This window comes from Salmo salar, chromosome ssa11 (assembly GCF_905237065.1).
Source record: "Salmo salar chromosome ssa11, Ssal_v3.1, whole genome shotgun sequence".
Taxonomy (NCBI): Eukaryota; Metazoa; Chordata; class Actinopteri; order Salmoniformes; family Salmonidae; genus Salmo; species Salmo salar.
The window spans coordinates 30714822-30732566 of record NC_059452.1 but is presented as its reverse complement, the minus strand read 5'-3'; the positions used below and the strand labels follow the sequence as shown (position 1 = coordinate 30732566).

Below are 17745 nucleotides of genomic sequence, written 5' to 3'. Positions count from 1 at the left end.
ACCCAACACACCTCCAGGCCGTGTAAAGGATATTTGACCAAGAAGGAGAGTGATGGAGTGCTGCATCAGATGACCTGGCTTCCACAATCACCCAACCTCAACCCAATTGAGATGGTTTGGGATGAGTTGGACCGCAGAGTGAAGGAAAAGCAACCAACAAGTTCTCAGCATATGTGGGAACTGCTTCAAGACTGTTGGAAAAGCATTCCAGGTGAAGATTGTTGAGAGAATGCCAAGAGTGTGCAAAGCTGTCATCAAGGCAAAGGGTGGAATCTAAAATATAAAATATATTTTATATTTGTTTAACACTTTTTGGTTACTACATGATTCCATATGTGTTATTTCATAGTTTTGATGTCTTCACTATTATTCTACAATGTAGAAAATAGTAAAAATAAGAAAAAAAACCTTGAATGAGTAGGTGTGTCCAAACCTTTGACTGGCACTGTACATGCACACTCCACTCCATCCAATCCATGTACATGCTCACTCCACCATCCAACCCATGTACATGCACACTCCACTCCATCCAATCCATGTACATGCTCACTCCACTCCATCCAACCCATGTACATGCACACTCCACTCCATCCAATCCATGTACATGCTCACTCCACCATCCAACCCATGTACATGCACACTCCACTCCATCCAATCCATGTACATGCTCACTCCACTCCATCCAACCCATGTACATGCACACTCCACTCCATCCAATCCATGTACATGCTCACTCCACCATCCAACCCATGTACATGCACACTCCATTCCATCCAACCCATGTACATGCTCACTCCACTCCATCCAACCCATGTACATGCTCACTCCACTCCATCCAACCCATGTACATGCACACTCCATTCCATCCAACCCATGTACATGCACACTCCACTCCATCCAACCCATGTACATGCTCACTCCACTCCATCCAACCCATGTACATGCTCACTCCATTCCATCCAACCCATGTACATGCTCACTCCATTCCATCCAACCCATGTACATGCTCACTCCATTCCATCCAACCCATGTACATGCACACTCCATTCCATCCAACCCATGTACATGCACACTCCACTCCATCCAACCCATGTACATGCTCACTCCACTCCATTCAACCCATCCACAAAGACACACGAATCTGCTTCCTAAACCTTCCTTCACCTCTTCCTCTTAGGCTTTGTCTTGATGCCTTTCCTAATATTACAGTATGTGCTAGCCTATGGGTACACTCCATCAGCCTTGACTTTATGCAGGAAATCTCCATAATGATAAATGAGTCTGGTTTCAGGAAGCTGTAGGCATGGCATGTTTCAGACAGGCACAGTGTGACCAGTCTCATCTGACCTTTACAGATACCAGGACTGGGAGACACACTGATGATGAGAGACCCACCTGGAGAGCTGCTGTGCTGTCAGCAGAGGAAAGGTCTTGGCTCTTTACAGTCGGACTGAACTGCAGTGTGTTTGAGGTTACCTGAGGCTCAAAGCTAAAGAGTCTGCGTAGAAAAGGGATCAGTGAAATGGGAATGAGCTGTATTATGATATAGACTTGATTTGTAATATGTTAAACGATATAACTTCCAGAAAGGATTTTCTAGGGAGAAAATCATCAGGAATGAAATAAAGTACAGTTTCACTCCAGACATTTCCTAAGATGCAAATTACCTACAGCATGAAATAGCACTCTCTTCACAACAACAACAACAATTTGTTTCCGGCTACTAAACCTAGATGCATGCAATGGAGATTTCCTAACAGATTCCTTGTTATTTTATTAATTTTTATTTTATTTCACCTTTATTAAACCAGGTAGGCTAGTTGAGAACAAGTTCTCATTTGCAACTGCGACCTGGCCAAGATATAGCATAGCATAGCAATTCGACACATACAACAACACAGAGTTACACATGGAACAATCAAAACATACAGTCAATAATACAGTAGAAATTTTTTTTTACAAAAAATCGATATACAGTGAGAGCAAATGAGGTAAGTTAAGGAAATAAATAGGCCATGGTGGCGAAGTAATTACAATATAGCATTTAAACACTGGAATGGTAGATGTGCAGAAGATGAATGTGCAAGTAGAGATACTGGGGTGCAAAGGAGCAAGATAAATAAATAAATACAGTATGGGGATGAGGTAGGTAGATAGATGGGCTGTTTACAGATGGGCTATGTATAGGTGCAGTGATCTGTGAGCTGCTCTGACAGCCCATCTAAAGCTAGTGAGGGAGATATGAGTCTCCAGCTTCAGAGATTTTTGCAGTTCGTTCCAGTCATTGGCAGCAGAGAACTGGAAGGAAAGACGACCAAAGGAGGAATTGGCTTTGGGGGTGACCAGTGAGAGATATCTGCTGGAGCGCGTGCTACGAGTGGGTGCTGCTATGGTGACCAGTGAGCTGAGATAAGGCGGGGCTTTACCTAGCAGAGACTTGTAGATAACCTTGTAGCCAGTGGGTTTGGCGACGAGTATGAAGCGAGGGCCAACCAACGAGAGCGTACAGGTCGCAATGGTGGGTAGTGTATGGGGCTTTGGTGACAAAACGGATGGCACTGTGATAGACTGCATCCAGTTTGTTGAGTAGAGTGTTGGAGGCTATTTTATAGATGACATGACCGAAGTCGAGGATCGGTCAGATGGTCAGTTTTACGAGGGTATGTTTGGCAGCATGAGTGAAGGATGCTTTGATGCGATATAGGAAGCCGATTCTAGATTTAATTGTGGATTAGAGATGCATAATGTGAGTCTGGAAGGAGAGTTTACAGTCTAACCAGACACCCAGGTATTTGGAGATGTCCACGTATTCTAAGTCAGAGCCGTCCAGAGTAGTGATGCTGGACAGGCGAGCAGGTGCGGGCAGTGATCGATTGAATACAGAGAACAGTGAAGGAGGGCTATTCATTTATTACACGTTTGGATAATGACCATGGCTAGTTACATACAGCCTGCTGAAGACTAATAATTAAGTCAAGCGAGACCAAATAAGCTCAAGGAACTATAGACGCCACAGTCAAGATCAGGCCTAAAGACATAAGCCTCCTCTTCAGTCTCCTTGGTCCTCTCGCCCTACACTATACGTCTCCATTAGACCAGACCTGTCCTGGCCTCTCACCATCCCTACTGATCATTCAACTGGGACTAACCACAAACAAGATCATCACTGCATAAGCAATTGTTAATTAGTCGGGTATGTTTCGGCAAGGAAATGTTGAACTATCTCTTTATCGCTCTCCATCTCACACACAAACACATTCTCTCTCTCACACACACTCATCAATAAATCAACCAATCAAAAGACTTGAGGATAGCAAGAAAAAATGGCAAGGTAAGAGGAATTTGTGAAAGAGTGGCTAGACTGCAGAATTCCAAATGAGCTGACCAATGAGGTGCCCCTCTGCAATATCATTGAGCTCTGCCTCTGTCTGTAACAGGGCCATTGTCGTTTTCCCTCTCCCTCTCTCTCTGCCTCTCTCTTTCTCCCTCTCTCTCTGCCTCTGCCTCTCTCTTTCTCAGTCTCTGTCTCCCTCTTGCTATCTCTCTCTCACTTTCTCTGTGTGTGTGTGTGTGTGTGTGTGTGTGTGTGTGTGTGTGTGTGTGTGTGTGTGTGTGTGTGTGTGTGTGTGTGTGTGTGTGAGCACAGGTCATGTTATGCGGGGAGAGAGATCTTACTGAGCACAGGTCATGTTCTGGGGTGAAAGATCTTACTGAGCACAGGTCATGTTCTGGGGGAGAGAGATCTTACTGAGCACAGGTCATGTTCTGGGGAGAGAGATCTTACTGAGCACAGGTCATGTTCTGGGGGGAGAGAGATCTTACTGAGCACAGGTCATGTTCTGGGGGGGAGAGATCTTACTGAGCACAGGTCATGTTCTGGGGGTGAAAGATCTTACTGAGCACAGGTCATGTTCTGGGGTGAAAGATCTTACTGAGCACACGTCATGTTCTGGGGGGAGAGAGATCTTACTGAGCACAGGTCATGTTCTGGGGGGAGAGAGATCTTACTGAGCACAGGTCATGTTCTGGGGGGAGAGAGATCTTACTGAGCACAGGTCATGTTCTGGGGGGAGAGAGATCTTACTGAGCACAGGTCATGTTCTGGGGGAGAGAGATCTTACTGAGCACAGGTCATGTTCTGGGGGAGAGAGATCTTACTGAGCACAGGTCATGTTCTGGGGGGAGAGATCTTACTGAGCACAGGTCATGTTCTGGGGGGAGAGAGATCTTACTGAGCACAGGTCATGTTCTGGGGGAGAGAGATCTTACTGAGCACAGGTCATGTTCTGGGGGAGAGAGATCTTACTGAGCACAGGTCATGTTCTGGGGGAGAGAGATCTTACTGAGCACAGGTCATGTTCTGGGGGAGAGAGATCTTACTGAGCACAGGTCATGTTCTGGGGAGAGAGATCTTACTGAGCACAGGTCATGTTCTGGGGGGGAGAGATCTTACTGAGCACAGGTCATGTTCTGGGGGTGAAAGATCTTACTGAGCACAGGTCATGTTCTGGGGCTAGAGAGATCTTACTGAGCACAGGTCATGTTCTGGGGGGAGAGATCTTACTGAGCACAGGTCATGTTCTGGGGGAGAGATCTTACTGAGCACAGGTCATGTTCTGGGGGAGAGAGATCTTACTGAGCACAGGTCATGTTCTGGGGGGGAGAGATCTTACTGAGCACAGGTCATGTTCTGGGGCTAGAGAGATCTTACTGAGCACAGGTCATGTTCTGGGGTGAAAGATCTTACTGAGCACAGGTCATGTTCTGGGGGGAGAGAGATCTTACTGAGCACAGGTGATGTTCTGGGGGGAGAGAGATCTTACTGAGCACAGGTCATGTTCTGGGGGGAGAGAGATCTTACTGAGCACAGGTCATGTTCTGGGGTGAAAGATCTTACTGAGCACACGTCATGTTCTGGGGCTAGAGAGATCTTACTGAGCACAGGTCATGTTCTGGGGGGAGAGAGATCTTACTGAGCACAGGTCATGTTCTGGGGGAGAGAGAGATCTTACTGAGCACAGGTCATGTTCTGGGGGGAGAGAGATCTTACTGAGCACAGGTCATGTTCTGGGGGGAGAGAGATCTTACTGAGCACAGGTCATGTTCTGGGGAGAGAGATCTTACTGAGCACAGGTCATGTTCTGGGGGGGAGAGATCTTACTGAGCACAGGTCATGTTCTGGGGGGGAGAGATCTTACTGAGCACAGGTCATGTTCTGGGGGGTGAAAGATCTTACTGAGCACAGGTCATGTTCTGGGGGGAGAGATCTTACTGAGCACAGGTCATGTTCTGGGGGTGAAAGATCTTACTGAGCACAGGTCATGTTCTGGGGGGAGAGATCTTACTGAGCACAGGTCATGTTCTGGGGCTAGAGAGATCTTACTGAGCACAGGTCATGTTCTGGGGTGAAAGATCTTACTGAGCACAGGTCATGTTCTGGGGGGAGAGAGATCTTACTGAGCACAGGTCATGTTCTGGGGGGAGAGAGATCTTACTGAGCACAGGTCATGTTCTGGGGGAGAGAGATCTTACTGAGCACAGGTCATGTTCTGGGGAGAGAGATCTTACTGAGCACAGGTCATGTTCTGGGGGGGAGAGATCTTACTGAGCACAGGTCATGTTCTGGGGGGTGAAAGATCTTACTGAGCACAGGTCATGTTCTGGGGGTGAAAGATCTTACTGAGCACAGGTCATGTTCTGGGGGGAGAGATCTTACTGAGCACAGGTCATGTTCTGGGGGTGAAAGATCTTACTGAGCACAGGTCATGTTCTGGGGCTAGAGAGATCTTACTGAGCACAGGTCATGTTCTGGGGGGAGAGAGATCTTACTGAGCACAGGTCATGTTCTGGGGGGAGAGATCTTACTGAGCACAGGTCATGTTCTGGGGGGAGAGAGATCTTACTGAGCACAGGTCATGTTCTGGGGGAGAGAGATCTTACTGAGCACAGGTCATGTTCTGGGGGAGAGAGATCTTACTGAGCACAGGTCATGTTCTGGGGGGAGAGAGATCTTACTGAGCACAGGTCATGTTCTGGGGGGAGAGATCTTACTGAGCACAGGTCATGTTCTGGGGGAGAGAGATCTTACTGAGCACAGGTCATGTTCTGGGGGAGAGAGATCTTACTGAGCACAGGTCATGTTCTGGGGGGTGAAAGATCTTACTGAGCACAGGTCATGTTCTGGGGGGAGAGATCTTACTGAGCACAGGTCATGTTCTGGGGGAGAGAGATCTTACTGAGCACAGGTCATGTTCTGGGGGGAGAGAGATCTTACTGAGCACAGGTCATGTTCTGGGGGAGAGAGATCTTACTGAGCACAGGTCATGTTCTGGGGGTGAAAGATCTTACTGAGCACAGGTCATGTTCTGGGGAGAGAGATTTTACTGAGCACAGGTCATGTTCTGGGGGGAGAGATCTTACTGAGCACAGGTCATGTTCTGGGGGAGAGAGATCTTACTGAGCACAGGTCATGTTCTGGGGGAGAGAGATCTTACTGAGCACAGGTCATGTTCTGGGGGGAGAGATCTTACTGAGCACAGGTCATGTTCTGGGGAGAGATCTTACTGAGCACAGGTCATGTTCTGGGGGGAGAGAGATCTTACAGAGCACAGGTCATGTTCTGGGGGAGAGAGATCTTACTGAGCACAGGTCATGTTCTGGGGAGAGAGATCTTACTGAGCACAGGTCATGTTCTGGGGAGAGAGAGATCTTACTGAGCACAGGTCATGTTCTGGGGGAGAGAGATCTTACTGAGCACAGGTCATGTTCTGGGGGGAGAGAGATCTTACTGAGCACAGGTCATGTTCTGGGGGAGAGAGATCTTACTGAGCACAGGTCATGTTCTGGGGGGAGAGAGATCTTATTGAGCACAGGTCATGTTCTGGGGGGGAGAGATCTTACTGAGCACAGGTCATGTTCTGGGGGGGACAGAGAGGAGATAAAATGTACTATACTTACTGAGGGTTAGCCATGTTGGTGGATGGTGATGGAGAGAGGAAGAGGAGGAGGCTATGATCTTCACTCAGTTCTTAGTCAGACTATGCCTCGCTTAGCTTCTGAGTTCACCACACCAGATAGACTCTGCTGGACTCATGTTGAACCTGGGGATTGAATTAAATATCAATTCCACCTGATGTACTACAACCATATTACATCCGTACTACACTAAGATGTATGAGTTCAGTAAAACATTGTATAATGGCACCAGAACAGTATGGGGATACTGAGACAATGAAGAACTATAATTGTAGCTTGAAGAGTAACCTACAACGGCAATTCTTCAAAGTAAAAGCTGATTCATTCTATGTCTATGGTAAGAGCACATCACCTGCATGTCTGCTGGATAATACTCATGAAGAGCTGCTCTCACCATAGAATGAGTCCATTGTTGAGTTACTGCTGTGAAAATCCATTACGCTTGACACAGGACATGCATGAGTGGAAACCTACCCAGGTGATTGGTCTTTATTTAGATATGATTGATGACAGACAGTGACACATTATTATGGCAATCCCCTGATAGTATGGTAGGCTATGTATGAGTCATTCAATAACACTTTAAACACAAGACATACACTACAGTACCAATACTTTCAATGGAGAAGATGTGAGAGACATTACAGGTCACATCTTTCTGTGTTGCCCATCATTACATTTCAGATGGTGCTGGTGAGAAGGTATATTGAGAGACTTCTACTAAAGACTACAACAACTGAAGGTTGTTAGCACATCCCAACTTACTGTATAAAAGGTTATGTTGAGCAAATTCTCTTGAAAACCCTTTTTTCGACCATGGTGTTTGAATGGTGAGAGTTCATAGACTGTGCTTTGCCTGATCAGCACAGAATATCAAGTAGAGGTCTGTCCACTGGTCTCTGCCTGACCTTAATAAACTACAGGAGCCTATCAGTTCAGATCCATCTCGCCTCTAATCTACTTACTATATAGTGCACTATATTTAAGTGAGCCCATGTAGGCCATTTGGAACATGCCCTGGGTCTCACACAGTTCATTGAATAGTAAAGTAGGCTAACGGCCCCCTTCCTTCATAACTGAGGTTTCTTCACACTTACTTCATTTTACAAGGCTTTTCTGTAGCATTGCATACAATTCAAAGCACAACTCAGCCCCATATCCACGTCAAAACCAAACTGACAGGTAGCTTGACATGCAAATGTTTCCCTCCCTGTTCTTGAACTAATAATAATGTAACCCTACTGGAAATTGTAATTGAAACGGACTAAGCCAAGCATGAATCCACGTTAGGACTATACTTAGTCGCTGTAGTACCTGAATATAGAAGCAGAGACTCGAGAGACTATAGTATCCTAGTGTGTAAAGCGGGGGTGGTCCCCGTTGTAGGCTACACCGAGGGAGTGCCCCGGCAATGTACAACTAATCTATTATTCAGTTGAACCAAAGCAGAACCTTCCTACCTGTCTTGATTTACATTGTTGACAGTCTAATCGAGCCTCCTGTTGGCCGCGTGCTCGTGATAATGTCTCCCTCTGTGATGATCAGCGTGAGTGGGGCTCGTGCTCCAAGCTCGTGGCGATGTGTAGGCTGCTGCCTTCCTTAGCACTTTTACATTGGACAAGCACCCCTGCTGCTGCTGCTGCTTAGATTCCTGTGCAAAACGAAAAGACTGGAGCCGAAATGCAAGCACCATCGTCGTTCAGCAAGATTATATTAAGTGCCCATGACTGACCACCAAATAACCAGCTAATAGCATCACTGGAGAGTGGAGGAAGAAAGGTCGGAACGTTGTGTGTGTTGTGTTGGCTACACCGCTCCAAATTTGCTAGTGAGGGTTGAGGGCTTCCCCCGCGATCGAAGGGACTCCTTGCTGCCGAATATAGACCTCCTCTTCCACAAGGAGCTGTCTAGGTGCTGAAAACGTGATTAACCTCCGGTTTCTCTAGTGCCACGCTGTGATGCCTGGCTCTCTCCCTTTCAAAACCGAGAATAGTAGCATAATCCCCGCGAAACAACGTCAAAAACATTGCCGTTTATTTTCATGCCGAATAGTGGCAGTATCGAAGCTATAACAATGTCATTGCTTGCTTCGGTCACGACTCACATGTTTGCTCTCTGTGGATTCTAGTTCCAAATCCTGATACCCGAATGAAAACTGAGGTTCAGTCACCTCACTTGATTTGTAGGCCTATAGCTTTATGCCCGAGCTGCCTTTCTCCATGTCCATAGGCTTGACGTTTTTTTATCGTTTCGTAAATTCAAGATACTATGGGAATATAAATGATCTTTCCACCAATTGGCTTAACAGTTTGTCATTCACCAGGAATAGCCAGTCGATGGTTAGAGCGCACATCAATCAATCTCATAGCGTCTTCGCAGCCTTTTATCAAACACGCCTGCTTGTCAAGGTTAGGCTTTCGGAAATGGTCGATATGAAATAATTGTAGTCTATGATAGAGCAATTCTGAACAATTAGGCCTGTTATATAAGAAAACATATATATAAATCGCAGGTTTTACTATTCTGTTATTCTTTCATTTAAATGTTAATATAAGTACATTGGTTGTAGAATATGATATTGGAAGCTGTTCTGAAAATAATTAGATGCACATTTTTTCTCCATTCTGATAAATCAGGACACCTGAAGTCCACGTTGTGACTCTTGTGCAGGAGTTAGAGACAGAGAAAGCCAGAGAGTGAGGAGACATTTCAATGGCAGTCATTTGTTGAATTTGAAATAAATCAAACATATTTGGCACACATAGTTGAAAAGTGCTTGTAACCTTAAACATTTTGCTCATCATATTAAAGCCAGAGAAAACGATTTAAAGAACCATTTTAAAATAATCCCATTAGCTCTACACAGAATGGTTGTGTGGTAACATTAGGTGACATACGGAACTGTGTTGTATAATGAACACAATGAAAGTGTATAAGGTAACAAAGATGCATGTTCCTAAAATATGTCTGCTATAAAAAAAAAGTTTGTTATCCAAATGAAAACCTCTGCTGAGTGTACAGTATTATTTGGGAAAAGTTAGGTCACAGAAAACTATGATCTTACATTTCCCCCATTACAGTATCAGGAGAATAACTTGTATACTATAATGAAAAGTTGTACCTTAAAATAGCTTATTCTAAATAAAATAAAAACAAGCAATCAAAACCATTTAGCCAAACATATATTTTTTTACATTTTTTTTTTTTACATTTTAGTCATTTAGCAGACGCTCTTATCCAGAGCGACTTACAAATTGGTGCATTCACCTATAATATCCAGTGGAACAACCACTTTACAATAGTGCATCTAAATCTTTTAAGGGGGGGGTTAGAAGGATTACTTTATCCTATCCCAGGTATTCCTTGAAGAGGTGGGGTTTCAGGTGTCTCCGGAAGGTGGTGATTGACTCCGCTGTCCTGGCGTCGTGAGGGAGCTTGTTCCACCATTGGGGTGCCAGAGCAGCGAACAGTTTTGACTGGGCTGAGCGGGAACTGTGCTTCCTCAGAGGTAGGGAGGCGAGCAGGCCAGAGGTGGATGAACGGAGTGCCCTTGTTTGGGTGTAGGGCCTGATCAGAGCCTGAAGGTACGGAGGTGCCGTTCCCCTCACAGCTCCGTAGGCAAGCACCATGGTCTTGTAGCGGATGCGAGCTTCGACTGGAAGCCAGTGGAGAGAGCGGAGGAGCGGGGTGACGTGAGAGAACTTGGGAAGGTTGAACACCAGACGGGCTGCGGCGTTCTGGATGAGTTGTAGGGGTTTAATGGCACAGGCAGGGAGCCCAGCCAACAGCGAGTTGCAGTAATCCAGACGGGAGATGACAAGTGCCTGGATTAGGACCTGCGCCGCTTCCTGTGTGAGGCAGGGTCGTACTCTGCGAATGTTGTAGAGCATGAACCTACAGGATCGGGTCACCGCCTTGATGTTGGTGGCGAACGACAGGGTGTTGTCCAGGGTCACGCCAAGGCTCTTAGCACTCTGGGAGGAGGACACAAGGGAGTTGTCAACCGTGATGGCGAGATCATGGAACGGGCAGTCCTTCCCCGGGAGGAAGAGCAGCTCCGTCTTGCCGAGGTTCAGCTTGAGGTGGTGATCCGTCATCCACACTGATATGTCTGCCAGACATGCAGAGATGCGATTCGCCACCTGGTTGTCAGAAGGGGGAAAGGAGAAGATTAATTGTGTGTCGTCTGCATAGCAATGATATGAGAGACCATGTGAGGATATGACAGAGCCAAGTGACTTGGTGTATAGCGAGAATAGGTTGGTAAAATTGCACATTCATTTCCAAAGAACTGTTTTGAACTTCCTAAACATTTCTCATGTGTTCATACCTTCATAAACAAAACAAATACTGTCATCAGGAATGTCTTCAGAATTATATGTTCGTAAATTCAATGAATGAAGCAGAATATTGTACAGAATCCCAACTACAAAACTGTTTGTACATGGTATGTTTATCACACAATGGTGGGAATACCCTGTTTGGGAGTGGAACACGTAAAATAACACACAATTTAAAACCATCAGTTCCAATGAAGCAACAAATATGACCTTACAAGATAGTATGAAGAACGACACAACAGAGAAAGATTTTATCTAAACCACGGAATCCATTTGAGTAAATAGTGAGGCAATTCCACAATAACAGCACAAACCCTCATTCTGTTACCAAACTTTGCATCTTTTTTTATTTAACTAGGCACGTCAGTTAAGAACAAATTCTTATTTACAATGACGGCCTAGGAACAGTCAGCCTTGTCAGCTCGGGGATTCGATCTAGCAACCTTTTGGATACTGGCCCAATGCTCTAACCACTAGGCTACCTGCCGCCCCACTATTCTGTTCTTCAAGTAAATGTCTTTGTAAAAGTAATGCTTGCCCAGTGTGTGAAATAGTCTTATAAAAGGTAGTAGGAATAGGCCAGGATTTAATTGCATTTCAAAAAGGGTTTCTCCATATCTAACACTAAAAGAGGGGCATGTGTCAAAGCACATACAGGAGAAAACATTGAAATCAAGACAAACTGAATTTTTCTCAAAGGTTCAAAACATATTACTTTCCTTATCTTCTTAACTAAAAAGTGCCTGATCGGTAATCTCTACAATTATAATAATGAATAACAATTATAATTTGTTAATTGGACATGAAGTATCAGTAACTTTTCACTATAAGGTGTAAGAAACCATCTGGTCAAGATTATTAGTTAGTTTCAGTTATATGTTTTGAATATGTGCATAACATTTGGTGAGTAATTCAGGATAATATATATGTGTTTTACATGGGGAAGTCCACTGTATTATTTTGTAACAGAGGACTGAGATGAATGGACAGTATTTTCTTCTCTGATTCCCATCAGCACCTTGTTAAACTCACTAACATATCAGCAATCTTTCCTATTCAAGTTTCAAACTGATCAATGCATGATCAAGTAACTATTTGCCTCTATTGCAGCAGATAAAACATTGCATTTCCCCCCCAAAATTGACAAAGTTAAAACTTTACATTGGGAAAAGTTGAACACAACAAAAAGACATCTACATGTTGTAATCCACTTCAAACAGCATCACATACCACCATGACTGAGAGATAACAAGATTCTACAACCAAAATGTTGTTGATCCTGATTGTTACGTGCAGACAGTCTTCTGAACTTGACACCAGGTTTGTATTCATTAGGGCACACCGTTTCAAAACATTTTGCAATGTAAAACAGGTGTTTCTTATTGGATCAGTTAAGATGGTACCTCTCTGCTTCTTCCGGTTTCTTCCGTTTCGTACCTAATCAATAGGAACCTGAAGTGAACAAAACAAACTGTAGTTTGAATGTAAATATGACCATGGACTCCTCAGCCAAGGTGAACTAGGGTCATAACAGTGGTGTATCCATGCTGCAGACTGTCCGTATCCGTGTCACACAGAGTATAGTCCTCCTTCACGATACGATCACACCCGATCTCCCCGTTACCAAAGAAGCCAAACAGTGGGATGTTGGGGAACACCTTGCGGAAGGTGTCAGCCTCCACGTTACGTTGGTTGTTGTAATAGTTGTGTCCGCGGCCCACGCAGGCAAACATGAAGCCCAGGGTGTTCCTCTCTGGGAGGTTGGCTGCTTTCAGTCTCCGTATGGTGGCCTCGGCTGCCTTGGGGCTGCTCACGTCCTGCTCCAGGAGAACACTGGCCCCCTGGATCCTTGGACCGCTCAGAGCCAGACCCACCACGCCGTACGACCCCCGGCCACAGCTACGGAGAAAGACCACTGTCACATAACTGTATAGTAATACTCTAAGCTAAACCCTAACCCCGGGACCACTCAGGGCCAGGCCTACACCACCGCACGAGCCCCAGCAACAGTTACAGAGAACGACGGCAGGACAGACAAAAACAAAGTCACAGCTGCATAGTAAGAGTAGGGATTCCCAAACTTTTCATGTCGAGGCCCTCTGAATATGATGAGCCTCCAGCTGAGGACCCCCACTACCTTAAAAAATATATGTTGTTTTGCCTCTTGGTAGATTACTAGGAGGTCGCAATAAATAAGACCCCAGACCACTGTTTGAGAACTCCTGACCTTTCTCAGCATTGAAAAGAACAGTACATGTTACAGATCACTCAGGTACTCACCACTCTCTTTCAGGGGAGAAGACATTCTCCACATGGCCCCCAGCGATGAGAGCCTTGCTGCGAGCCAAAGGCTCCAGGACCTGGTTAAGGAAGCGGGCTGCTCCGGGTTTGTAGGCTTCATAGCCAAAGAGCAGCACCACACGCAGATCAGGGTTATTCACCAGCCCTGAGGGGACAGGACGACAACCGAGAGGGGTCAGAGATGGAATCATATTATGGTGGACGGTTGGCTAGAGCCAAGGATGTGTTTAGCATACTGTAGAAATGTTTGTTGCCATCTCTTTTCTGTAAATATTGGTATTTATCACTCACACTCATATACTAATCCTAGTATCAACTTTACATTGCAGGGTTTGTATTGGGCTAGAACAAGACCTGCACTGACCAGCTTAATGGTTGACTGTGGTACCCCTATGTGGGAGAGCGGAGAAAGGTATATTTCTGAACTGGTCATCATAACTTCAACTCCCAGTCGGTCACACCAACCTGCTTCCTCCAGGTGTGACTCTGAGATGGTGCGTTTGCAGAAGTGAAAGGGGCGGATGTCCACTCCCTCCATCCTAGGGAACATGATAGCGTAGCCAGCTTCTCCTTCTTGGAACTCTTTCGGTGGACCCGAGTGGGAGCCACTGGGAGTTACTGTGGGGGAAGATGAAAAGAGACTCAGCAGCAATTCTTGGGAGGACATTGGAAGTTTGCTTAAAAAAATATCGACATTTTGGCAAATGCCTTCTTCAGGGTTACTGTGGGAAAAGGCAAAAGGACAAATCACACTGTCAACCAATGTCCTTTTCCTTATACTGGTAAATGTATCACCTGTATGATGTACATTTAAAGTAGTTAGCTAGCTAACAGTAATTGCATTTTAACATATTGCATGGCGTTCCACTTCTCTGGTTCTCTAAGCACTCAATCTATGTGACATAACACTATTTAACACATAACAAATCAATATAACATAGCTAGATTTTCAGTTCACGGGGGAAGACACTATCTGCATACTTGGTTGATGGAGTGTCACTTCTCTCCAGCTTAGTGATTATATAGAGGAATACAGAGCACAGATCCTGTTGTCAGTCCTGGAATACTAGGCTATCTAACGACATATCTAGTCGCCATGCATCTCTTCCCAGCTCCAAAGCAGAGCACCCTATGCTAACAAGGCAGGGGGAGATTAATGTGGACCATCCCCTGTTGACAGGTGACCCATTCCTCTGTGATACGCTTAAGTGAGCTGGTTAACATTCAAAAACTCTGATAGATGAGAATGCACAACACGCATCAAAGAGGAAAGGACCTGAATGTCATGCACTGGCAGCAGCCTGTGTCATGAATTATGGCACAAGAGCTAGCTATCAGTGGTTAGTGTTGTAGGAAAATTATGTGTTATAACATATTATAACACATGAAATAGTTACCACACGGTGTTCTGGTCATTAGGGATTAGGAAGGGAAATATGAAAATACTGTGGTTCTTACAAACAACACCAGGAGTGGCGATGGCCATGATGTCACATCCATTGGGGAACAGCCTGTTCAGTTCCTCCACTGAGTCTGGACTGTGGTGGGTCTTGCGTGCTGCAAGAGGGGATACAGGTTAGAACATGCCTTACATTTAGATTGTTACTAACTGGGTCTCTAATATAAGCAGCAGGTTTCACAACTTAGCCTACAACTTTTAATAACTTACCACGTGTTTAGTAACATAAACTAAATGGAAGTCAGCTAGTAGATAAGAGGCCACAGTACTTTTTACTTCTCAGCCCAGGATTATTAGTGTGCTTTACTACAGAGTAGTAAATGTAGTACATGTTACGTCTTACCCTTTTTCTGCTTGTAGCAAGAGTCTTGTCCACTGAAGGTCTCGCTGTCCACCATAACCAAGACTGTTTTGGGCAGCAGGTATACATTCTGCAAACATTAAGCGAAAGGTGTTTCTACAGTTTTCAATAATGTCAGACTCCAAATACTGCACACAGACTGACTTCCACTGTAGGTGCCAGGCTATAACTTTACTGTGTTCTACTAGCCTACTTGTAGGACTGTTGCAACAGCATACAGATAGATATGCATAATGTCAAACAAGCATGCCTCTGGCTAATCTCAGTTAACCCAGAACTAAAGTCTTGCGTAATTGGTCAGATGCTCGATTAAGTTCTGGGTCTGTGCATGTTAATAGAAGAGATGCTAGAACGAGGAGTGGAACCGGATTGAGGAGATCCACTCTTTGGGCCAGATATCCCCTCCCCTTCCAAATTTAGAAAAGATGCTAACACCTGCGAAATCTTGATTTGCCCAAATATAAAACCTGTGATGAAAAACGGTGACTACTTCTGCTGAACGTTCTCCTGAAAGAGACCATGTTGTAATTTCTTGTGTATTTTCGGTATTCAAACTGACCTCCACTTCTTCAGCCAGGCTGTGGCAGAGAGCATGGCCGTCATAGTTGGACGGTCCAGAGGCAGACACCCACGTTAACTTCTGCTGGACCCTCAGTACTCTCCGTGCACAGTTCATCCACAGTCTGCAAACACTGCACAATAAGGAAGACAGTCGTCGTTAGCTCTCACTCTCATCCTGGCATGACAAGGAAGTTGTTTAAAAAACATGATACCTACGACCAGTCTGGGGATAACTAGCTAACGTTAGCTAGATTCCAAGCATTTCTTAGCTAGCTAATTTAGCTGTCAAACACTAATCTGTAATACAAGATTATTTCTAAAATACTGTTGTGCTACCTGTTAGCTAGCTAGCTAACGTATGCTAGTTTCACATGGCTGCACGCCTTTTTTGCAAGCAAAACGTATACAGCTAACAGAGGCAATTGGTGTATATTGCTAGTTAGCTACATATATTCAGTTCCAGTCCAATTTAGAACTTGAAACGTGCATTGCCATTGTTGATAAAACAAGGTGATTGCTAACGTTAGCTAGCTAGCTGACTGTGGCTAATCGGTCAGTGTTGACCGGAATTCTTGGGACATCCCTACCCCCACCCTAGAAGCCCAACCTTTACCGGGGGGACGTCCCAAGGTTCCCCGATAGCACAGACCGTGGCTAATCTAGCACGTTAGCTAGCTAGTCACTTACCACGCAATTTGGAGCAGGGATTTGGTTGGTACAAACGTCAAAATTCTCTCCACTACTTCTGCCACATTACTGAGAATGTATTCTGCCGTGCATTCATCTGAAACGCCAGAAAAGTCTGTATTTCCATCCATATTTCCTTCAAAGATCTTGGCAGCTAGCTACGGATTTGTCTTTTGACCTTTCACTAATACAAATTGCATAGCTAAATATCGAAAGCAGTTTTCGGGAGAAAATACACTATTACTGCCACCTACTGGCTAGTACACTTTATCTGCCTAGTATGTATAAATCAAATCAAACGTTATTTGTCCATGCGCTGAATACAACAACATTTCACCTTACAGTGAAATGCTTACTTACAAGCCCTTAACCTACAATGCAAATAGTCTGGGTAGCCATTTGATTAGATGTTCAGGAGTCTTATGGCTTGGGGGTAGAAGCTGTTTAGAAGCCTCTTGGAACTAGACTTGGCCCTCCGGTACCGCTTGCCGTGCGGTAGCAGAAAGAACAGTCTATGACTAGGGTGGCTGGAGTCTTTGACAATTTTTAGGGCCTTCCTCTGACACAACCTGGTATAGATGTCCTGGATGGCAAGAAGCTTGGCCCCGGTGATGTACTGGGCCGTACGCACTACCCTCTGTAGTGCCTTGCGGTTGGAAGACGAGCAGTTGCCATACCAGGCAGTGATGCAACCCGTCAGGATGCTCTCGATGGTGCAGCTGTAAAACCTTTCGAGGATCTGAGGACACAGGCCAAATCTTTTCAGTCTCCTGAGGGGGAATAGGTTTTGTCATGACTGTCGTGGTGTGCTTGGGCCATGTTAGTTTGTTAGTGATGTGGACGGCAATGAACTAGCTCTCAACCTACTCTACTGAAGCCCTGTCGATGAGAATGGGAGCGTGCTCGGTCCCCCTTTTTTTGTTGTAGTCCACAATCATCTCCTTTGTCTTGATCACATTGAGGGAGAGGTTGTTGTCCTTTCACCATATATATATATATATATATATATATATATATATATATATATATATATATTCATGGGTTACATTTTCAGTCCATTG

General features: G+C 45.0%; 2 protein-coding genes across 2 annotated transcripts in view; both read right to left on the bottom strand.

The window, feature by feature from the left end:
* The window catches only part of LOC106596078 (transmembrane protein 266), a 107482-nt gene extending 97342 nt beyond the window's left edge, over positions 1–10140 (bottom strand). Inside the window, exons 1-2 of the mRNA XM_045689324.1 lie at positions 8436–10140; positions 6958–7100 (exon numbers count right to left, since the gene is read on the bottom strand). Of these exons, the coding sequence (XP_045545280.1) occupies positions 6958–6971 (14 nt within the window). The 5' untranslated portion in view covers positions 6972–7100; positions 8436–10140. The remainder of the gene's footprint in view (positions 1–6957; positions 7101–8435) is intronic.
* Positions 10141–11410: 1270 nt separating this feature from the next.
* Positions 11411–16922, bottom strand: LOC106562410 (F-box only protein 22). The gene is made up of 7 exons (XM_014127277.2): positions 16685–16922; positions 15996–16128; positions 15419–15506; positions 15075–15173; positions 14082–14234; positions 13596–13761; positions 11411–13214 (listed from the first exon to the last, which is right to left on the bottom strand). Exons 1-7 carry the CDS (start codon positions 16813–16815, stop codon positions 12821–12823), a joined length of 1164 nt encoding a protein of 387 aa, XP_013982752.1. The 5' UTR covers positions 16816–16922; the 3' UTR covers positions 11411–12820.
* Positions 16923–17745: the final 823 nt, after the last annotated feature.